A 25339-nucleotide genomic window follows, 5' to 3' on the forward strand; every position below is an offset into this window, starting at 1 on the left:
TATATGGCCCATATGAACATTCAAAAACAGTAGCCAATACTTTAATATAAAAAAGCATACTAATAAATTTAACTTCTTATATGAGTATCTCGAACTTCGAGATACTCATATAGTATGGCTATAGAGTACCTAAGAAACAATTTTAGTACTGTCTTTGCTGAGTTCAATGCCATCTTATTTTTATTTATTTTTTATTTTTTATGTTTTGGTCGGTTGTGGGGCCTGAATTCTGGGCCTGGGTGCTGTCCTCAGCTCTTCAGCTCAAGGCTAGCACTCTACCACTTGAGCCACAGCACCACTTCCAGCTTTTTCTGCTTATATGGTACTGAGGAATCAAACCCAGGGCCTCATGCATGCAAGGCCAGCACTCTACCACTGAGCCACCTTCCCAGCCCCTCAATGCCATTTTAATGCAAATGTACAGTTGCAGGGTAAGAGTAAGACAGACAGACAGACATAACTGGGTATATGAATAAAACTTACTGTCATCCATCTGGAGACTTGGTGGGCAGTAAAATTTCTTATGGGTAATTAAATTTGGTAATCCTCTGAAGAGACTGCGGCATAATTTACATTCAAAAATAGTGTCCACATCTTTTAATAAAATATGCTTAAGTTGTTTAGTTCCTACAGAGAAAAAGGAAGGAAAAATTAACACAAAAAGTAATTTCAACATGCATTTTTAAATTGGGAAACCACTTTTGACAACCCAAAAGGGTTTTGAAAACAAAACATAATTTTTACATTTCTATATTTAGAATTAAGTTATAAATTAAGTTCTAAGCAAACCCTACTATCATTTAGCAGTTTTGGAGTTACACTGATGTCCTCTTTCTACTTTACTAGCCAATCAATTCTTGGAAACCCTAAGGCAGTTTTTGATATGTGGTTGATCCAAACAGTTGATCCAAACTTGGAGATTTTGCTTCAATAGGTCTGGGGTAGGGAGGGCAGGAAAATGTTTACCACTACATCCAACCAAACTTTTTTGGCTGGTTCTTCTAGCTCTTTTCTGAATTAAGAAATGAACAATGAACTTTTAAAATACACTGCCCAATTCATTGAAGGTTATAACTTTATCATAGGACTCTGTTTCTTCTTCTTAAATTCAACTTATATTATTTCAGGTTCTGGACCAACATGGGATTAAAACTATTTAGTGTGATAGTAGAGAATCTTGCTTAGGCCTCTTGATAGCATTATAAATTTATTTAAGGCCTTTCTCCTTCAGAATTCTTATCCCAATTGCAACTAATTATAATTACTAGTTCAATGCCTGTCTTCTGCACTGTATTATAAACCCTATGAGCATTCAAGACAAAGGCTAGTTTATTTATAACTACAAAATATTCTGTTCTAATATTACTCAATAAGAAATGCTATTGAATCTAGGGAATCTTAAGAATTACAATAAAAGACCAAAAGATACAGAAAAATAAATGGCAACAAGCATCCAATCTTTAAAATAAAATTTTCCAGAAATAAATATAATAGGTCTTTGTTGGTATTTCTACAGACCTTTGCACAGTTATGCTGACAATATTTATTTGTAAGCTTTACTAGTTAGTGTGACTTAAGTCCCCCACATACATAACTGATTAACAAACTATTAGGTAGAACAAGGATAAAAATGCTTTGGCTAAGCTTCTCTAATTATATCATTCCTAGAAAATCTAGTTGAGTACATAATACCAGGAGCAAGAAAAAAAAATTTCCAAACATTCTAAATTAAGACTAGCTGGCCCAAACAAGAGATTCAATTCTGCCTTTAACATAGACTAAAAAAGATTGAAAAGGAACAGAGTAATCTAACTTAAAAATTCAATTTGTCTGGCACCAGTAGCTCACGCAAGTAATCCTAGTTACTTGGGAGGCTAAGATCTAAGGATTCTAACTGGAAGTGAGCCCTGGCAAACAAATTTGTGAGACTTTTATCTCTAATCAGCAAAACAGAAGTAGAGCTGTGGCTCAAGTGGTAGAGCACCACCTTGGGTAAAAAAAGCCAAGGGACAGCAATCAGAACAACATCCAGGCCCTCAGCTGACAAAAAAAAAAAAAAAATAGTAAGAAAAAAAGAAACTTTCTACCTGAATTAAAAAACCTGCTAGTTTTCTCGTTTGAACCTATAACTAGAAATTAACCTCCTCTGTTTCCCCTATTTGCTATTAGTCATATTTGCTATTTAGACATATAAGTACAAATTTACCATCTGTGAAAAAGTAATGTTTTTATATTAAAGAGAAATTCTTCTTCTTCTTCATCTTACAATCAAGATATTAATTCAAGTGTAGCTGCTCATAGTCATTCAATAAGTTTAAATCTGATAATAAAACAATAAAAGCCAACCAAAAGTGTGAGGCCCTAAATTCAAATCCCAGTACTGGTACAAAAAAAAATCAACTGAAGATATAAATGGAAAGTACATACTAGCAGATTTATATTTTTGTGTATGCACACATGTGCATGCATGCCAATCCTGGAGCTTGAACTCAGTCCCTCAGAATTTTTACTCTACCACATGAGCCACAACTCCACTTCTGGCATTTTGGTGGTTAACTCAAGAGTCTCACTGACCTTCTGCCCCAGGTGACTTTGAACCACAATCCTTAGATCTCAGCCTTTTGAGTAGCTAGGATTACAAGCATGAGCCACTGGTGTTCGGCCATAGTAGCAGATTTAAAGCATAGTGTATATGCATGAAGTTATACATAAAATAATCAAAAGCATTAATTTAAGAGTAGGAATAAAGAGGGTCCAACATGAGGAAAAAGGAGGAATGATGGGGATGACATATATGACAGAAGCATTATTATATGCATGTATAAAAATAGTATAATGGCAAGGCACCAGTGGCTTGTGCTTGTAAACCTCATTACTCAGAAGGCTGAGATGTGAGGATCACTAAAGTCAGCCCAGGCAGGAAAAGTCCCAGAGACTCATTTCCATTGTGGTAGAACAAAAAAGCTAAGGGACAGCACCCAGTCCCTGAGTTCAAGTACCATGACTGGAACAAATACAAGAAAACAGCATAATGAAATTGTTCAAAAGAGGGAGACAAGGAAAAAAAATAAGAGGGAAAGAGGGAGACAAGGAAAAAAAATAAGAGGGAATGAACAGGAATCAAAGTATTTTATATCCAAATATGAAAAACTACAAACTCCTTGGACAAAAGTGATATACAATAATAAAAAGAAGCATAAAAATGTCTGTCTATATCCATAAATAAGGCCTATCCCTATGTTTACCAGATTCTCAATCATAGAAAAACAGCTATTAACAACTCCTTAATTAATCCTAAACAGTTATACTGTAGAAAGTATATATTTATTCCCAATTGACATCCAAAAAATTTGACTCAAACTAATCATCCATAGCTATCAATAATGTTTCTATCAACACACACACACACACACACACACACACACACACACACACACACACACACACAGAATCCAAGCATACCAAATTTATCCAAGAAATATTCCCTCTCTTTCCTTCACACTGAAGGCCTTCACCTGTTTTTTTCTAAACATAATATTCTCACTTCCCTAGTCTGGTTCACTTCTAAAAACCTTTAGATCCCAAGGTAGATGTCACTTTCACCAGGAAGCCTTCTTTAACTCCTATTTGTTAAGAATCCTTGATATCAGCTTATCCCATTACCTTGTAATTACTTTTCCATGTCACTATAAAACTAGAAGATCGAGGTGAGCAGCAAAGGTATCTTTGAAGCTGACCACTATATTCCTAGGCTAAGGATAATGCCCACTGAAATCTGTTCAATGACACATTAGAGTGCTCTCTTTGTTTTGTAGTCCATGTGATGTAGACTGGGGAGTCAAAAACTTCAAAGATAGTGTAATTCACCAGGCACCATTAGCACATGCCTGTAATCCTAGCTACTCAGAAGGCTGAGATCTGAGGATCAAGATTCAAAGCCAGCCTGGGCAGGAAAGCTAGTGAGAGTCTTATCTCCACTTAACCACCAAAAAAACTAGAAGCAGAGGTGTGACTCTGTAGTAGAGCATTAGCTTTGAGCATAAAAGTTCAAGGACAGAACAAGGCCCTGGGTTCAGAAAGCCCCAGAACCAAAACACATATGCGTGTGCACGCACACACACACACAAATTCTACTTTATACATTTTACAAAATGACAAAAATATGCCTCATCCTATATACAGACACTAAAAATTTTTCTTTTAGTTTTAGTTACCATACAATTTTACATTTCTCCCATGGGGACATAATGGCATACATTTTGATTGTCTTGCTCAGAACTAAACACAGCCTCTGTCATACTAAAAGTCCCTTCTCATCTGAGACAACCTACATGGTTGTTTAGATAGCATCGTAAAGTTCTTCCAGAATCTCCTGATTCTGAGAAACAAAACCATATAATTTTCTTTCAAATTATTCCTTTCCTGTGCTCTTTTGCCTTACGTGTTTTAAGTTATCCTGAAAGTCACTATATACTGCATACATAGATCATCAACCAGGATTAACTACAGTAAATTTTACATTAATAAAATTACTTTTGGGGACTGTGTCTATATGGTGAATCTTTATAATAAACACTTACTAAGCACCTATTGAATACCAGATACAATCTTATTCACTGGAAATAAGAAAGCAAAGAATATGGTCTGTAACCCTGAGAAATACACACACTAATGTAAGTAGTAGCTCTTCCAGGAGCACAGACCAGAGAATATGCTATGAGGAGGAATGCAAGCATAAATCAAACAACTACATTTTTCTTATTCCACTAAAAAGTATCTAGTCCCATTTTAAATTTCCTATAATTGCTATGTGACAAAACACTCCATCAAGAAATATAATACTAATTTCTAGAACCAGAAGGAAAGGTCAAAAGCTATGTACATATGACCATATGAGATGATTTTAAGTGAAATGAACCCCAAGATAGGGACACAAGAAGTTTTATCTTAAAGCCGGAAGTGGCACTGTGGCTCAAGTGGTAGAGTGCTAGCCTTGAGCTGAAGAGCTGAGGGACAGCGCCCAGGGCCAGAGTTCAGGCCCCATGACCGGACCCAAAAAACAAAACAAAACAAAACAAAAAAAAGAAGTTTTATCTTTCTTGCTGTTTTTTTGTTTTTGTCAGTCTTGAGGCCTGAACTCTGGGCTTGGGCACTGTCCCTCAGCTCTTCAGCTCAAGGCTAGCGCCCTACCACTTGAGCCACAGTGACACTTCCAGCCTTTTCTGCTTATGTAGTGCTGAGGAATTGAACCCAGGGCCTCATGCATGCAAGGCAAGCACTCTACCACTGAGCCACCTTCCCAGCCCTTACTTTTGTTTTTAATATATGTATAATATACTATGTGATTTTTTTTTGTTTCTCTTATATGTTCTTCCCCCATGGTATAACCTCTGTTTTCACTGTATTTGATTCTGATGTCCTGCATCTTGTATACATTTTTCTTAGTTGGGGAGGGGAAGGGAAATAACAAAATGCTGAAATAAGGATACAGGTTGACCCATTGTAACAATGAGATGTACAAGACACTATGTTGAAAACAAACTTTACAACTTGAGGAGGGGGGATGGTGGGGAGGTGGGGAGGGTAAGGATGGTAGGGAAAAAACAAAGGAGGTAATAATGCTCGATAGGAAATGTACTCGTTATCTTACTCATGTAACTGTAACCTCTCTGTACAGTATCTCTACAATAAAAAATATATACAAAAAAATACAATACTGGGGTTGGGAAAGTGGCTCAGTGGTAGAGTGCTTGCCTTGCATGCATGAGGCCCTGGGTTAGATTCCTCAGCACCACATAAGCAGAAAAAGTCGGAAGCGGCCCTGTGGCTCAAGTGGAAGAGCCCTAGCATTGAGCTGAAGAGTTGAGGGACAGTGCCCAAGCCCAGAGTTCAGGTCCCACTACCGACAACAACAAAACACACACACACACACACACACACACACACACACACACACACACACACACACACACACACACACACACACACACACACACACACACACACACACACACACACACACACACACACACACACACACACACACACACACACACCCCTGTGTTATCTTTCATAACTAACATTTCCATCCTAAGGTTTTGTCTAGAATCAGAACTGAGTCATCACTATTCAGGAATAGCTTATGCTAACTGTAACTAGTTGCTTCAAGCAAAAAAAATAAATAAAAAAGCATTTCTAAGAAACCAAATGATGAATCCTGGAAAAATAATGACAACAGCAAATATCACACAAACCTAATTCTTATTTTTTACTATCACACTATGAATTATTCATTCACAAGTCAAAAAAGATGGAATTTTTTGCACATACTAGTCTAGTCTACATGTAAAATCTTTTATTCTATAGTGCTATATATCATTTCTCTTTGTATATTTTATTAATCTTAAAAGATGTTATTCTTCATATTAAAGATCTATTTTGAATCTACATAAAATGATTATTCTTCTCTGACTATCTCCACTCACACACTTTTCTGCTTCTAACCTTAGGACATTCCATAGCTCCTTTGCCTCTGTGAGCTAACTAAGAGAATGAAAAAGAACAGTAAACTCAATTATAATACCTAATATAGTTAAAGGTACAACTTTGTTACTTATTTTGAATTTTATACTTATAAAGTGCTAACAGAAAGAAGTGAAATTTGAAAACACCAAATAATCACTGATTTGCTCCTAGTTAAGACTTCACTAAGGAAAGTGTATAGTCAAGGTAGTATCTGAAGCCAGGGGTTTAGAACAAAACAGGTATCAACTGAGCCAACTACTAAGAATCTCACAGTAGAAAATCTGCAGCTACAAAACCAGCAACCTTCTAAATACATAAGGTATCTTTCCCTGAACTAAGGTCAAGAATCGAATCTATCCAGAAATCAAAGGTACACAAGGGTATAGAGCTTGCTACCATTTCTACCGGGAAGAAAATGAACCATCTATGGTTGGTACATACATAAAAGAGGTCTCTGAAAGAAGACATCCAAACTATGTAGCAGTAGTTACCTGAGCAAATGAGTAGGGGACAAAATAAGAGATTTACTTCTGGCTCGATACCCATATATAATTTTATATATATATTGGTCCGGTTGTGGGGCCTGAACTCTGGACCTGGGAGCTGTCCCTCAGCTCTTCAGCTCAAGGCTAGCGCTCTACCACTTGAGCCACAGCACCACTTCCGGCTTTTTTCTTTTTGCTTATGTGGTGCTGAGGAATCGAACCCAGGGCCTCATGCATGCAAGGCAAGCACTCTACCACTGAGCCACCTTCCCAGCCCATGTATTTTGTTTTTCAACCCACAGGCTCATACTACTTATCCTACACCCCCAAAAACTGTTTTATAGTTTTTTTTTTTTTTCCAGAGCTAAGGACCACACTCAGGTTCTTGTGCTTGCCAGGCAGGCACTCTTCCGCAAAGCTAAACCCCCAACCCCCCCCAAAAAAAAACTATTTTAAATCGAGCTTCCAATCAAGCTATTGATGGGAGTCCTCCTAGCTACTTAGGAGGCTCAGAGTAGAAGAATCACAGTTGGAGACCAGTCCAGGCAGAAAAGCTCAATCAGAACAGCCTATTTCAAAAATAGCAGGAAGTATGGCTCAAGTGGTAGAGAACCAGCTTAGCAAGCATAAAATCTTGAATTTAAGCCCTGTGTTATTTTTTTTTTAAGTCAAGGAAGTTTAGCTGTGGCTCAAGTGGTAGAGCGCTAGACTTGAGGTGAAGAGCTGAGGGACAGCGTCCAGGCCCAGAGTTCAAACCCCATGAGAGCCAAAAAAATAAATAAATAAATAAATCAAGACTCCAGAAATAAAAGATAATCAGAAATGAAGAACTTGTAATTTAAAACCAGAAGATTCAGAACAACTTAACTCTAAGGCAAAGAGAACAAGTTAAAAGTTGTCACATAGCCGAGTACTAATTGTTTATACCTGTAATCCTAGCTACTCTGGAGGCTAAGATCTGAGGATCAATGTTTGAAGCTAGCCCAAGCAGGAAAGTCTGTGAGACTCTTATCACCAATTAACTACCAGAAAACCAGAAGTGGCATTGTGGCTCAAAGAGGTAAAACACTAGCTTCGAACAGAAGAGATCAAGGATAGTGCCCAGGCCTTGAGTTCAAGCCCCACAACCACCTACAACAACAACAAAAAAACTTATCATTTAGTTATTATGACACACCTGGGATTGGTGAACTTTAAAAATAAGTCAGCCCACTAAGACAGAAGCCTCTTATGAACTTCCAGCGTGGACAGGAATACTAGCTCATGGACAGGACAGTATAGGCAGAAGGGTCATCTCTCAAATAAAGACCAATATAGAAGCTGAAAACAATGCCTGAGTTTGATAGGTACCTTTAACATATTACTATTGTCCAACCTGTTTTAGCATCTGTAGGCTGACAAGAGCAAAAGCATGGACCTCAGATTCCTATCTTCAAATATCTATCAAAGATTTATAGCACTAACAGGAAGGTTCTTAAAAGCAATATGCAGGGATAGAGACATGGCTCAAGAGATAGAGCACTTGTCTAGCAAGGGAAAGACCCGAGTTCAAACCCCAGTACCAAAAAGAAAAAAAAAAGGAAAAAAGGCAATATATGTAATATAGTTGAAAGAGATGAGTTATTTATTGGTCACTGAGAGTGTGTTTAGCAAGAGTAGAGTTCATTTCAGTAAACATCGTTTTATATGGTCATATGTACATAGCTATTGGGCCATTGTGATTCTCCCCTAAGAATATCTTCCTTTGTTCTCACTGTGCAATGCTTAAAAAGTGCTGTTTAATTAGCCATGTCCAAGTGTAATTTTTTTTGTCTTTACTATCCATTGAACTAACTTGTAGATGGAAACCATGCAACCTGTTTCTTTGGGTATGGCTTACTTCACTTAGTATAATTTATTCCAAGTCTTTCCATTTCCTTACAAATGAGGCAATGTCATTCTTGCTGATGGAAACATAAAATCCCATGGTGTATATACACCACATTTTCTTGATCCATTCGTCCACTGAGGGGCATCTGTATTGAATCCATATCTTACCTATAGTAAATAATGCTGCAATGGTGTGCTAGTGGCATTAGTGCAGACTGATTTGTGATCATTTGAGCAAATGCCCAGGAGTGGGATTGCTGGGTCATAGGGAAGCTCTATGTTTAGTTGTTGAGGAATTCTTTACACTGCTTTCCAGAGTGATTGAATAAATTTACATTCCCACCAATAGGGTAATAGCGTTCCCTTTTGGCCACATCCCTGCCAGCATGTTATTATTTGATAATGGCCATTCTAACTGCAGTGAGGTGGAAATCGGAAACAAGATTTTTTTTTTTTTACTGTACTCTTCAAAGTTATTTCTTTATTTCTTCCCCCCCCCCCCTTTGGTTTATTTCCTGTTGTCAGTGTTTTTTATTCCTGTACCCTTTGTCTTGTATATAAGTTTATCTGATTTGGGGAAAAGAAGGGGAATCACAAAAATGGTGGGACAAAGAATGAACTGATTCAACACTGATACTCACTAGACAGTATACTGGAAATGAACTTTATAACATGGATGAGAGGGGAGTTGGGAGGGGAGTTGAAACACTGTTCAAAAAGAAATGTACTCATTACCTTACTTATGTAACTGTAACCCCTCTGTACATTACCTTTACAGTAAAATTTAAATAAAAAAAAGAGTAGAATGCATAGAGTAGGGAGGAACTGATGGTCCCAAGTTAAAAAGATCTTAGTCCCTTAGTCATGTTCCAAACTTCTATCCCATCCTCTCAAGTTTTAGTCAGCCTTGAACTAAATCTTTGTATGAAAGAACTACACTTCCATAGACTTTGTATATATTCACTTTAATCTTAAAAGATGAATTAAAGATACTACTATCCTGAGCAAATTAATTTTCTTAGTTATGAGACACAATAATGCAATAATTTTTGAATCCAAAATGAATTTCTCAATAGCACAATTTAGGGTTTTTGTTTTGTTTTTTTGCACCAATACTGAGGGCTTGAATTCAGGGTCTGCGTGTTATCCTGTAGCTTTTTCACTCAAGGGTGGTACTTGAGCCACAACTATATTAGTTTTTTGGTGGTTAGCTGGAGAAAAGCCTCACAGATAATCCTTATATATTAACCTCCTAAATAAACAGGATTACAGGTGTAAGCCACTGGTGCTGAGCCATTTAGTATAGTTCTAAATCACTTCAAATTTCAATTGCTGGGTACTCAAGAGAATTTAAAATGTAGTATTTACAGAATTTTCCTATACAAACATGACTCAAAAAGATAATTTTCTAGGGATTCTTTAAAAAGAACATAGTGCAAAAGATAAACAATAGATTTGGAATGATGCCATTGCACAGTCCTTGTTCTTACATATTAAAGAAATGGCAAACACACCACATACTGCTATAAGAAAACAATTTCATCTTTAAAAGTTTAACTTCCAAAATTAACATACAGAACTTGCATAAGTAATTTATTGAAGAGGCACTTTTATGAGATAAAATACTTATTAATTAATCAATTTTAACTTCTTAATCAAATAACAATGCAGAATTAAATGACCATATCCTTTACAAATTACCTATTTTTAACAGAAGCTTATTATCTCATTTCCATGGTATGAGAAAAAACAATGAGCTTTATTTCTATTTTAAAAGTAGCTAAAGCAGCTGGGGGCTAGCGGTTCATATCTATAATCCTAGTTACTCAGGAGGCTGAGATCTGAGGTCACAGTTCAAAGACAGCCAGGCAGGAAAGTCTGTGAGATTCCAGTTAACCACCATAAATTATCCGCATTTCCAATTATCTCCAATTAACCACCATAAAACCGGAAGCGGAGCTGTGGTTTAAAGTGATAGAGCGCTAGTCTTACATGAAAAAGCTCATAAACAGTGTCCAGGCCCCAAGTTCAAGCCCTACAACAACAACCAAAAAAAGAAGTAGCTAAAGGAAACAAATTAACGATTTTTCTGCATGCCAGAAATATACATACTGGCATAACTTATATCCCTAATAAGTAAAATTTTACTCTAATTGTATAGGAGACTTGACTACAGATTATTTCTTTAAACCAAGGACATATACCAAAAATAAAGAAACAGTAAAAAAAATATTGTAAAACAGGCTTTAAGATTCACATATCACTCAAGTGGTTTTTCTTTCTTGCTATTGTTTCTAACATATTTATAAGGTGATTTTTTGGTTGCTTTTTATGTCCCTCCCCCACGGTATAAGCCCTGTTTTCACTGTATTTGATGTTGGTATAATTTGAGGAGGGGAAGGGAAAAAACAAATTGTTTAAATAGGGATAGACCCATTGTAGCAATGAAATGTACAAGATGCTATGTCGAAAAACAAACTTTACAACTTTGGGGGGGGGGGCGCGCAGGGAAGGTAAGGGGAAACAGAGGAGGAGCAACAATGCTTGGTAAGAAATGTACTCATTACCTTGCTCCTGTAATTGTAATCCTTCTGTATGATATTTTCACAATTAAAAAAACATTAATAAAAAAAGACTCACATATCCTTATTAAATTAAATAAAGCATAAAGTTAATGCCATGAGGACTAACGATACATCTAAGAAACTGACGTTGAAGAGTCAGAGAATAGTTTAATTCAGATTACCAGACAATTTCTTAGAATCCTAGAAAAGCAAACATGTTTTCCCCTTTTCAATGATTTAAGAACAAGCATGTCAAAATTCTTATCAAAACTAGGCACCTGTGGCTCATACATGTAATCCTAGCTACTCAAGAGGCTGAGATATGAGGATCAAAGTTCAAAGCCAACCCGAGCAGGAAAGTCTATGAGACTCTTATCTCCAATAAACTATTAAGAAAAAGCTGGAAATTGAGCTGTGGCTTTAGTGCTAGAAAGCTAGCTTTGAGCACAGAGAGACTCAGGAGCCTGAGTTCAAGTCCTCGGGAAAGGGGCCGGGGCAGGGGCAGGGGGGGAGGGGGAGGGAATTTCATAAATATAAAACGAAAATTATGTATCATAAGTTATGTTTTCCCTTTGAACCTGTTGCTCCTAACACAGTAAGCTTTCAAATAATGACAAAATACAGTAATCCTTTTAAGTGTCCACCAATTGTACTTATCTGCTTATCCACATTTGACTAAATAGCCTCTAAAGTCAAAGACATTACAGCAACGTAAGCCCTTACTGATAACACAGGAGTTAAAAAGTTCTCAATCACTTACATATAGCATAATACATATTCAAAAGTATTGGATTCCAACTGCACAAATATATTATACAGCCAGTTATTATAATACAATTATTATAATTATCAAATAGAAACAAAAACTAAACAAAGGTTTACAAGCTGACATACGCTCTTTTTTTTAATCTTGTGCTCTATGAAATACATTGAAACTCCAGAGTTTGGCAGGAGAAAGGAAGTAACCTAAATACAAATGATAAGGTTAAAGAGATGGAGAGAATGACAGATGGGATGACATTGATCAAGATGCACTATACTTGTAAACTGGTTGAACTGTTGAACTGAAGCCCCACTGTACAACTACTTAAAATAAAAATGAGAAATGGTAAGATAATCAATCTAAGACAAATAACATCTCAGACATTCTAAGGAAATGATCTACTATGCCAAAGCTTATAGAGACCTGAAATAATTTACTCCCTTTTGCAAGTTTAAAAAAAGCATGACAAAAGATAACAATTGATCTTTAAGAGGAAGATACACTTTACAAGCAAATATACCACAAATTTTTCTTTACACTATACTAAACTCATTTTAAACTATATCATGTGTGGTATTGAAAAATAATTTCTAAACCTAATCAATATTTATTCATCTACATCTTAAAAATATGACAACTAAAAGTATATTATAGAAAAAAAACACTGTATGCAGTCTAATGCTTTTTTAAAAATTAAGGCTTAAGTCCTTTTAGATTTTTTTTAACTACTATGTGATGATTAAAAAATATATCCTAAAATATTCATACCTGATCGAAAGCACTCAATTATTTGTTGAATACCAGATTTGGATGTCTGTAGTGGTTGCTGTAACAAAGGAGGATCTCCAGGCTCCAGGATTAAAACTACATGGAAGACAAACACCCACCCCAATCCCCACAAAAAAAGTTATTTAAATAGTTTACTAGTGAAGTAAAACAATGGTTTGCTACATTTATGTGACTAATGATAATCACAAGTACATATATTTACATGTAAAACTCAGTCATCTTTATACGGTAAAATGATACGATGTAGGAAAAGAACTAAAATAATTCTCAATTAAAAGCTAAATTAGGAGTGCAAGGTATCTACGAAGACCTTACTATAGTGGTACCATTTAATGCATATTTTTTGCCATTTTATTCCTCTTAAAGAGGAATCACTTACCTTAGACATTTCTAAGGTAATGGTGGCCTAGTCACACCCAATAAGCCATTCCAAAAAACCATTCCAAAAGCCTATCTAACACAGCAAAACTTAAAATATACTGCCTAAAAAAATAAGTGGACAAGTACACAAGAATGAGTGTACAAAATTTTCACTGCAGCATTCTAGTACTATTTATAACTGAGAGAAATGTCAAGTAACTTAAAAGTATCTTAATAGGGACCAGACTAAAACTATGAAATATCTATACAACAGACTTTCTTACAGCTAGTGGAGAACACAAACCAGATCTACATATACTAATAATTAAATATATCAATAATTACTAAGAAAAAAAACCTTAATGATCCCATTTACCTTAATTCCTAGATACAGAAATACATAAATATAATGTAATTTGGGTATATGCTGTTCATAACAGAAAAACAGGCTTAGAGCCATACCAACAAAGTTTAGCTGATTCTGTAAAGGTAGTTTTCAGGGATGAGTTCACCTTCTGCAACACATGATTATTGCCAAGCCTGAGCTTTTAGAAGTGTGCACTTTAAAATGATCACATTTTAGGGATGGCATTTTAGGGTGGCAAAGTACCTGCTTAGCAAGTACTACAACCTAGCTTAGATTCCCCAGTACCAAAAAAGAAAAAGAAAAAAATATGAACACATTTTAATAAATAACAATCATTCTCCCATTTTAGAAATAAAACATTTCACAGAGCTATGGCTGTAGCAAAAATCAAAACATAAATTAATTAAAACTTTTCAATTTCACATACAAAGGTCTATCACATTCCTCATTTCCAAAATTCTTAGTTTAGCAGAATAAATTTATTGGATTATAAAAACCAAGGTCGCCGAAAAGGAACACAGTTTTTCATCAGTTACCAAATAAAGACAGAAGGATGTGATGGAGAAAAACCAGCCATTTTAATTATCTCTCTTTTAAACATGCTACTACCATCCAAACCCAGCATATCCTTCAGTGTGACAAGATAAGAAGCATTCCTTCAATAATGTGTGTTCCTAATGCTTCAGGGCTTAGGCTTGGATAGCAATTCGTTTTTTTTATAAAGGGAATGAATGAAGCCTACGTTGGACCTTGAATATTGAGAATGCCTTCAATTTTCCTTTATGCTCCAAGTCAAGTGCTTGGTGTACACAAACAGGAAACTATGTGCTCAGGATTAAGTTATTTCATCAAACAAAGTCTTCTCAACTTTAAAAGATACTTCATTATTGCAAATGAATTAAAAACACATACAGAACTCATTTTGAGAACATCTTATACTGGTAATAACTACAATGACAAAGAAAATAAAACTCCAGATCAGGCCTATCAGTATTTAATTTCTTGTTCTGTCATTTACTACATATAACTAGGCAAATTAAACTCACAGATCTCTCTTGTCTCTTTTCTAAAATGGGGATGATGAAAGTAACCAAATCATAAGAATATGTCAGAATTAAATTAAAGAAAACTGCATAAAACAGAGCCTAAGATACAGTAAGTGCTCAGTAAACATTCCACCAGCTACTAATAGTAACATCAAGTACAAATCACTGCTTTCCTGACCCTAGAAACAGAAAAAAAAATCATACAAATCTCTGTAAAATGTCTTAGAGAAACAGCAGGTGTTTATAAACAGAGGATAATAATATCTATCTGACCAGTATACTAAAATCTGAGTAATTTAACTATAAAAGCAACAGGTGAAATCCCACACAACTATAAACAACCAATGGTCTGGCTCTAAAAGAATTCTGAAATTAGAAAATGAACCAAAAAAAAAAAAAAAAAAGCAGGTAGAGATAATGGCGAATAATACAGACTTCACCTTATAGTCTAATTTCTGTAGGTATATGCTCCAGATAACTTTCTATAACAACCTCCACATGGCAATACCTGATTTACAAAGGCACAGCAGTTTCTTATCCTCTCAGAACACTACTACCAGACATATATACATCTAAGGCAACATTCAAAATAAGCCCAAGGTTAACTCAGCACATCCACACTTGGTATACACACCTGTGCAGCTCTCATTCTTAAGAAATAATTCTTTCTTCACTTGAAAATATATTTTCAACTCTAGAAACCTTTATACATTAATACTTTATAAAAGTTTCTTCTTCTACATCATATCATCCTGTCCACAATCAGACTCATCCAGGTTATGACCATCTTAAAAAGCACTATCTTGCTGGAGATATGGCTCAAGTAGTAGAGCAAGTACAAGGCCCTGAGTTCAAATACCATGATCATCCTTTCCCCAAAAACTCATTTCCCTTTAACCAAAAATCCAGACCTGGTAACATCTTTCTTTACATCATTCCCAAAAGACACCTCCCAGTATAAAATCCACTTTTGCAAATCTCTATTGCCTAAAAACAAGTTCCTTAAAAGATTTTTCTAATTATGATGTCTAAGATTCACTTAGGAAAAATAGGAGCAAGAGAGTAGTTGGGAGGATGAAGAAGGGAATTGTGGGGGAAAGGGAAAATAAATGTAAAAAAGCAATTGTCGATTGTTGATAACAGATGGGAGTTTTGTATGAGTTATATCAGATTCTTTACAGCATTCTATTTTGAATGCTTGAAATTTTCTATTTAAAATACTTCTGAGTGGCTGTAAGCCTAGCTACTCAGGAGACTGAGATCTGAGAATCAAGGTTCAAAGCCAGCACTGAAGGGAAAGACCGTAAGACTTTTATCTCCAATTAAACAGAAAAAAGACAGAAGTGGAGGTGTGGCTCAAGTGCTGGAGAGATAGCCTTGCGCAAAAAAGCTAAACGACAGTCAGTATCCAAGCCCTGAGTTCAAGCCCCAGTACTGCTACCAAAAAAAAAAGGTATAATTAAATTACTTTGCATATGTCAACTTCAAACTGACTCATCCCATTTAGGCACATGGCTTCCTCAGGAATAATGCTCTCTTGAAAATTTACCCACTGTTCATAATGAAAAGAGAACAAACTGCTCAAGAAAGCTCACTGAAGAATTTTTCAAGTATCATGTCACCTACTTCTCTCCAGAAGACAGCCTCTTAAATACTGTCACATCATCTTTTCTTTTCTTTTTTTTTTTGAACCTAGACACACCCTCCCACTCAGCCCAAAACTTCCCTTGGAAAAAAAAAAAATGACAATGAACTCCCATAAGTTAAAACAAAACTTTGAAGTAAGCCCTAAAAAAAATGCTCAATTCTGCCTAAGCAAAAAAAGAAAAAAAAAAACCCACAGTAACTGCTTTTAATTTGTTAAGTCTGATAAAAGAAAGATGAAACCTTTAATGCAATTTATTTGTTAATGAGAAAGAAAAAAGAAGTTCCAATATATATTTTAAAATTAAGTACCATGCTGGGTGCCAGTGGCTCATGTCTGTAATCCTAGCTACTTAGGAGGCTGTGATCTGAGGATCATGGTTTGAAGCCAGCTCAGACAGAAAAGGTGAGACTCTTATCTCCAATTAACCACAGAGGAAAAGAAAAAAGAAAAAAGGCAGAAGTGAAGCTATGGTTCAAGTGGTAGAGCACTAGCTTTAAGCAAAAAAAAACAAAAAAAACTCAGGGACAGTGACCAGGCCAAGTTCAAACCTCAGGACCAGCACCAAAAACAAACAAAAATTCCAAAACATCTTTAAAAAGGAATAAAAGTCTCTAAGAAAACCTTTAATTACCAGCATACACTAAAGTATGTTCACAAATCATCTTATTACATGTTTACCTCTATCCACTGGCAAGTTTCATGAGAGAAAAGGCTTTATCTGTCTTTTTCAACCTTTTTATTCCCATTGCCTTGGGCAGCACCTTGACACCTAATAGGTGGCTCAAATAATTTGTTAAAGACAGAAATTTAAAAAAAAAAAAAAAACTCCATTCAACTCCATAAAATATAAGCAATACACCCTCATTTCAAATACACAAAATATGCAGTTTGAAAGCATATTGTAAGTTACGTGAGCCAAGGACAGATGAACAAAAAACTAGGTCTTATCCTTGGACTGCCTGTTTTAGTAAAACAAGTTAGTTATTACTGTTCCCAGCAAAGTACAGTAGACATAGGCTGCAGAAAATGTTATTATCATGTGTAGCATTTTTCTGAAAATGGAATTTCTTCCCCTTTACCACCGCCATTTTTTCCTATTAGTAAGAAAATGATTTAAAATGAACTCATGATAAAACCCAAGGAGAAAGTACAAAAAAATCCTGATAACTCTTAAGTCAAAAATAATGACAAGCATCTCCCTTTGAACTAGAATAAAATAGTAGCTTCTATTTGGTTTAGTGTGTATGGATCCAATCATTCCCTTTTGAAGTTAACCTCTAAATGTCACAAAGCTTATCAAAGTTCTAGGAACTGTCAATAGTTTATATATCACATTTACCAATTTAAAGTTTAATATTCGTTATAAGACTCCCCAAAACAACTTTTTCATTTCATAAATCCAACACCAGGATTTACTAAATAAAATACCTTAGGAATACTTATATGTTTCTATCTAAATAATAAGACTTATTGTTTATACTTTACAATGTAGTTAGCTCTCTATTCAATACATTTCAAAGGTGTTTTTTATTAAATCTCATTCTCATCAAGTTCAACCAACCTTCTTAACTCAAACTAACCTCTTTCTTTTAGGCTTTTAATACTATTGTATGAATGTTTTAAATGCATGACAATTGTTTTAATTTCTTACAGTTAAAAATGAAACAAGTCTCATGAAGACAAAAGCAAATATTCTATAGCCTATCTTTGCCCTTCTCTTCAGTTTTAAACCTTCAGAGAGCATCAGGGTATACCACTAACAGCAGGCTGCCCTGAAAGAGAAGGGAGAAGGACTGAGTGATTGATCTTGTGGAAATGATTGACAGTGACACTTGCAGTATTTTCTTTAAAGGATAGAGGGGGGGGGGAGAGACCTCTTGTTTGAACAGGTTTTTAACCTCCTAAGTGGCTTGTGCTGGGGAAAATTATACCTTGCTTTACAACTCTTAAGCAGGAGGCAAAAGAAAAGTCGAAGGAAACAGGAGGCAGAATGGCGCGAGAGACCGAGGTTTCCAGCAAGGAACGAGGGCATACCTGGTTCACAGCATCCGTGATGATGGTGGTCCGTCTGACAGTACTTGTCCCTTAAAGGCATTTTCAGTGGGTGCGACCTACTTTTCTTTCACTGCGAGAAGCTCTTCATTGCGGCTCGACTGTGGGAGAGAAGCACAGCCCCGTCAACTCACCCAGAACTTCCCTTCCTGGAGGGGCGGGTGGGGGTGGGGACCCTCTGGATGCAATTTCCAAAGACGTTCCCACCGCCGCGCGCCCTCCCAGCTCCCGCCACCGACCCGCACTTCCCTCTCGGAGAAAGAACCGACGCGGGATTGCGGGTCCTGCCCGAGCTCTGCGCACAGGTTCACCGTCCTACCCGGAAACGCAGCCCGAGGCGCGCGGCGCGGCGCAGCGCAGCGCAGCGCAGCGCGACGCACGGAGAAGGCCCCGGCCGGGCAGCGCAGGCGGGCGACGGCCTGGCCTGGCCCGGGCGGGCGGGTGAGGGAGCGCGCGGAGAGGACAAGGGGCGAAGCGGGCACCGCCAAGCTCCCGGGGCCGCCAAGGCTGCGGCTCCCACCCGCGGGAGGCCCGCGTCGCGCCCTCCCGCCACGCACGTGCGTCGGGGTCTCCTCGGCGCAGCCCCGGGTGCCCACTCCCGAGCGCGTCCAACTTACTGAACTCCTGTGGCCACGGGCCCCACCTGACGCAGCCTCCGCGCACCTCACCAAGCGGAGCCGGGCTCGGCCAGCCCGACGCGCTCCCAAAGAGTCCCCGCCGCCGCCGCCAGACGCGGAAGCACCGCCGCTCACCACGTCCCTCCGCGGGCCGGGCCCGGCCGGGGCTGGGGAGGCGGTGGTGGCCACTCACGGCGTGCCGGCGACGCGCGGGCTCAGGCAGTTGACAGGAGGAACGGCCCGGCGGTGGCCGCCGCCGCCGCCGCTGAAGACGCCGGGGCAGGCAGGACCCTGAGGCGCGCCTCTCCGCGGCAACGGCCGCCCTGCGCCCCTCCGCGCCCCTCGGCGCCGCTCCACCTGCAACGGTCCCTCGGCTGGAGGAGCGGGGCGGGGAAGGAGGGGGCGGCCCCCTCCTCGGGCCTTTCGGGTAGCAGAGGTTGTTTCGGGAAACTTTATTCAGTCAGCCTCTCTCTTCTCTGTCGCCCCCTCCCCGGAGAGCCCGAGCGAGACCGCCGCGGAGTGGGATAGGAAGGGGGAAGCAGAGCGGCTCCGGCAGCGACGGGGAGCGACTGACTGACCCCGGACGGAGATGGGGCGAGGGCAGGAAGTGACAAGCTCCCGGAGTGGGTGGGGGGAGTGTGGCCGGCACGCCCGACCGCGCTGCGCATGCGCCCGACGCCACCTTCTCCTTTTCCCCAACCCCCCCCACCCCAACACACACACACACACACACACCCCACCTCCGTCCTCCCTCCCCGCCCCCCGCCCCGCCTGCGGGGAGGCGACGCGCGGGGCCGGGCGGGTGGACTGGGACCCGCCGGACTCCGAGGCTGGCCGCTGGCGCGGGTGCGTCCTCCCGCCGGCGGCCCGGCGCCGATGCCCGGGGCTGCGCGCGCCTTGGAGACGTGAGCGCGTCCCGTCCGGGCCGGGCCGGGCCGGGCCGGGCCGAGTCGGGTCGGGTCGGGCCAGCGATTCTGTGCTCGGCAACCAAACTGTTGCTCACTCGCGCTGTCCGCCTCTTCCTCCTCCTCCTCCGGCAGCACCGAATCCGGGCGGGTTAGACAGAAGTACAGATGGGCCTGGCACGGAGTGTGTGAACCTTTAGTGGAGAGGATGGGGCGGGCGGGGGGGGGGGGGGTTGTCAGTGCCTTCAGAGATGGCAAGAGTCTTCTTGGGCTTTCCTTCTTCGAGGCGTGTGCCCGTGGGACTGGGCGGGACGGTGTGCATCTGACTGTAAGGAGCAAACGCCGGCTGTGCGTTTTTATCCCCGCGGCGCCTGGAGGCCGCGCTGGGCCCCGGGTGCCGTGCGCACCGCCCCTCCGCCGGGCCGCGGGCGTCCAGCCCGGCACATCCCCGACGGTCCCGGGCGGCGTCAGCTCCGCAGACTCGGGAGGGACGGCTCCTCCGCCTTCTCCCCCAACTCCTGGGGCGGCATTCTTGCGCTCCCGCCACCCCTCACCCCGGGCAACTTCAAGCGCACACCCGACCCGACCGCACTGGGGCCAGCGGGAAGTTGAGAGAGAGAGGAGGGGGGAGCACTTTTACCACGATTCTTCGCCTCACCTTCCCCAAGGTCACTGAAAACCTTTGCCGTCCAGGACTTAACCTGGCCACGGACTGGGTCCTACAAACAATCTAGTGGGTATAGGTGGGTGTTTGAGAAAAGAGAAAGGGAAGGAACGAAGTCCATGTTCAGAACGCAATGGGAATGTTCTTGAAGGGAGCATTTGCAGAGGGATGGGGCGGAGTGGGGGGTCATAGCTGCTTGCTTATGGAGAATGATGTGGGGGATGATAGGGAAGGGGTAGGGAAATGCTCTGCACCCACACTACTCAGTACAGAAGTAGCACGATCTTATTTGTCCCTGTGCGCAGAAGCATCACACCACTGAAATGTCAGGATGTACAATAAACTGTAGTTCTAGAAGATGGTGTTCGTTATGCAGTCAACAAAAATATTTTGTACCACATTTTAATGAGCTATGCTTAAGCTTAAAATGAGGCGTCTTTGATTTGTGAATTGATGCATTTTTATCCTGCGGTTTTTGAAATTTTTCTGAATTAAGCATATAAAAACTTTAATAAGGGACTGGGAAGGTGGCTCAGTGGTAGAACGCTTGCCTTGCATGCATGAGGCCCTGGGCTCCATTCCCCAGCACCATATAAGCAGAAAAGGCTGGAAGTGGCACTGTGGCTCAAGTGGTAGAGCGCTAGCCTTGAGCTGAAGAGCTGAGGGACAGTGCCCAGGCCCAGAATTCAGCCCCACGACTGGCAAAAAAAAAAAAAAAAAATACAAGTTTGCCTTCAACAAGCCTGTAATAAATAACATGAAAATGTGAAAATGGTGCAAATAAAGACAAAAAATTATACATAATTGTAATGAAATGAAAATTATCACTGAAGACATTTGCATAAAACTAAGATAAAAATACTTTCATATTTCACTTCTTATTTGTACTTAAGCATATTATTCATCACAGATTTTAAAGTATCTAATTCTAAGTTCCTATAAACCTGTAAAGGATTTATTCCCAATATGTGAGAGTTATATGTTGGCTGACTAGATACAGCTTAACAAGAGCAAACATCATGTTAGAAATAATATTCCATTACCAAGAAGCCACTAATTGAAGTTCCTCACAATTGCTTACAAGTTGTAGACAATCTTTAAAAAAAAAAATCAGAGACAAGATTGAGATGTGTAGATAGGTGAAAACCTGAAACCTTGAATCATGGAATTTTTAGAATGAAAATAAATCATGGAATTTATTTGGCAAACCATATTTTATAGCTGAGATATTAACTAATATGCTGGACATCAGCAATAACTGCTGTCAGCACCCAGATAACTCCCTGCTATAATACAATGACAGTAATAATCAAATATTAACTCATTGAATCCTTAACTATCTAATGAGGTCTTTATTCTTCCATTCTACAGTTGTGGAAAGTGAGTCAAAAAATATTAGAACCTTATCAACAGTGCAACTGATAAGCGGTGAAGTCGGCATTTGAACTCAAGCAGTTTGATTCAGTAGGAATGGGGTTCAGCCATTATGTGGTTTTCCCTTTTCTGTATTGCTTTTACCTACCACAACTGTTTGGGATCACACTGTGCATAAAAGATGAACCAGATCCTACCTGTTGTGAGAGATAGTACATATCAAAACACTATGACCAATCTTGTGAGGTCAACATGGAGTTGCTGAATCACAGGAATTTGCTTGAAATTTCCTAGAACTCTAGAGTTTAAAGAGACTTTGAATATTATCTAGAAACTTCTGAAAATAATGTACAATGTACATTATAATGTACCACCACCCAAAAAAAAAAGAATCTTTCTTCCCTTTCATTGTTAACTGCAGCAACTTAGATAACAATTATAGCATTCCTTTTTCTTGTTTAATAGGGTTTTACTATATAGTGTAGGCTATCCTTGAACTAATGATCTTTTTGCTGTTCTCTATAGAGTGCTGGGAGTAAACATTTTCACCACCACACCCAGTGAGTATTACTAGTATTACTTTTAAATTCTTAAAATTCTGGAAGTATAACCTAATAACTGGAAGTCTATGTTTAGTTTTAAGTTAAGTTATTCTCTCATACTCAGAGAGAGGACACACAGATACAGATATATAGCTATATCTGTATGTATATATATTTCTGTATGTAGATATGTGTATATACATGTACATATATATAATTGCTATATAATCACCCATATATGCTCTTATATATGCTCATAATCACCCTTATATATGTTCTGAATTCTGTAGATCAGTAATTTGGTCTGGCCTTGTCTGGGATCATGCAGTTGTTGGAGTAGCCTGGCAGCCTGACTAGCATTCACATGATTGGGAGCTAATGCTGACCACTCTCCTTGTAGCCAGCCTTTCACTCTCAAGAATAACTTGGGCTTCCTCATGTCATAGCAGTATGTTAAGCCAGTAGAGTAAGAGCTACAAGACTACTTGAGGCTCAAAGCTCAAAAGTTATATGACATTACATCTACTACATGCTATTAGTCAAAGTAAGTCTAAAGGCTAGCATAGATTCAGGAACTGGGAACATAGACTTCCCTTGTTGATCAAGGGAGGAGCACCAAAGTCATACAAAGGAATACACCTACAGTGTGGGAGAACTCTGATGATCTTCACATACAATCATAATTCAAGAATGACAGATGCTTATTAAAATGCTTTTAAATGCCTAGTAATGCCTTTGACAACAGCAAAACAAGGAGACACTAGTCAAATCTATTTTTAAACTGTCACTCATCTTCCCTATGGTGTATTGGAATTTTACTCATTCAACAGGAAAAATATTATGTCATTGCAAGGATATGTATGGACCTGGGGGGAAAATTATGTTAGCTGAAATACAGGTCAGCTCAGTGAGTCAGAGAATATAGATTTTCTTTTCCATGTGGATGTTATATCTTTTATAAATCTATATAACAATATATATAGGGTCATATGTATATATACACAAACATATTAATTAAAGTATGATATATGTAGGGGAGGCTTGTAATGGTGTAACTCCTTACAACAACTTTCAGTTTAACAGAAACTTAATACCAGGAAGTTGACATGTATTTTATCAGGGGATAAGTCAAGGAGATGAGGACTGATGAATGGAGAAAGGAAGAGTGGGCAGTGTATGTATGTGAAAATGGAACCAGGTAACTTGAGGGGATGTGTGGGGTTGGGAGTAATGTGGTGAACGATGGAAGAGGTGACATTTATCAAGATGCATTGTTCTTATAAACTGACATGTTGAATTACAGCTCCTTTGTACTTAAAAATAATAAAAAAGTACCACTAACAATCTTTTATATGTGTACAGTTAACTTTGAAGAGTGTAATGAGTAATAGAGTAGGGGTGCATGTGGACGAAAGGACTGAATATACAAGAATGGCAGAATGGAGTCTGCTTATTTTGTACCTGTTTATATTTTCCTGTAAGTTAAAAATATTAAAATATATTCAACTTCATTAATAAAATTGCAAATTAAGACTATAATAAAATCGAATAGCCACCAGAACTGCTGAAATTTAACAATGCCAGTGCTGGTATAAAATTTTCATTGAAAGGATATACAGCAGTGGGAATTTTCACAAACTGCTGGTGAGGGTGTATACTGGAGCAATCATTTTGGGAAATGTCTCTCTGTCTCCATCTGTCTGCCTCCTTCTCTCTCTCCCCCCACCCCTCATAGTTTGAATATGAAATGTCTCCTACAGACTAAAGCTATAAAAGTTTGGCCCCCTATTTAATAGAAACTCTAGAAGATGGAATTTAGTTGAAGAAACTAGGCCACTGGAGACATGGCTATGAACATTATTCTGGTCTCTGTCCCTTCCTCAGTTGCTGCTTCCTGTCTGTTATGAAGCAAGAACCCTCTGCCACATGCTTCTGCCACTATAATGTTCTATCCCACCATGGGCCCAAAGTCAACAGAGGCAAGGGATATGGACTGAAATCTATGAGACCATAAGCTTAAATAAATCCTTGCTTCCTTAAGTTGTTTTGTTACACTTTTTCACAGCAATGAAAAGTATAATACACTCTCTTTCTCCCTCCATATACATATATGATTGTTTTAGCAACAGAAGACTAGGTTTTACACACCATGCACTTTTTTTCCTTTATCATTTCAGTGTGTCCTTTCTGAAAGAAGGGATATTGTTTGCCTACACAGCTACAGTATGGTTATAAGAGTCAGGAAAGCTAACATTAATACAAAACTGGCATTTAATCTCTAGTCTACATCCTAATTTTGTCAGTTATATTGATAATATCTTTTGTGGATTGTTTTTCCCCAATATAAGACCCAACTCAGGATCATATTCAGTTTAGTCATCATGTCATGGTGCAGTTCTTCAGCCTTTTCTGGTCTTTCATGACACGTTGAAAAATACGTGATGATTCCATTTAAATTTACCTGATGCTTTTTTTTTTTTTTTTTTTTTTTGGTTGGTCATGGGGCCTGAACTCTGGGCCTGGGCACTGTCCCTGAGCTTCTTTTGCTCAAGGCTAGTGCTCTACCACTTGAGCCTCAGCACTACTTCCAGCTTTTTCTGCTTATGTGGTGCTGCTGAGGAATCAAACCCAGGGCCTCATGCATGCAAGGCAAGCACTCTACCACTGAGCCACCTTCCCAGTCCTATGAGACTCTTATCTCCAATGAATCATGAAAAAGCCAGTAGAGGTGTGGTTTAAATTGTGGGTTTTTGGGGTTTTTTGTCAACC

General features: G+C 39.1%; 1 protein-coding gene across 6 annotated transcripts in view; it reads right to left on the reverse strand.

Annotated features, from left to right (window-relative positions):
- The window catches only part of Znf800 (zinc finger protein 800), a 171581-nt gene that overhangs the window by 36422 nt on the left and 109820 nt on the right, over positions 1-25339 (reverse strand). For 4 of the 6 annotated variants that reach the window (XM_069996691.1, XM_069996692.1, XM_069996690.1 and 1 more), the window contains exons 5-7: positions 18451-18569; positions 12975-13070; positions 484-627 (exon numbers count right to left, since the gene is read on the reverse strand). In XM_069996691.1, coding sequence (XP_069852792.1) covers positions 484-627; positions 12975-13070; positions 18451-18511 — 301 coding nt within the window. In that variant the 5' untranslated portion in view covers positions 18512-18569. Of the gene's footprint in view, positions 1-483; positions 628-12974; positions 13071-18450; positions 18570-19085; positions 19197-19220; positions 19648-25339 lie in introns of those variants that run through there. The other 2 variants (XM_069996694.1, XM_069996693.1) reach the window with 2 other exon arrangements.

The sequence above is a fragment of the Dipodomys merriami genome, unplaced genomic scaffold, assembly GCF_024711535.1.
Source record: "Dipodomys merriami isolate MVZ:Mamm:240054 unplaced genomic scaffold, mDipMer1.0.p SCAF_5, whole genome shotgun sequence".
Lineage (NCBI taxonomy): Eukaryota > Metazoa > Chordata > Mammalia > Rodentia > Heteromyidae > Dipodomys > Dipodomys merriami.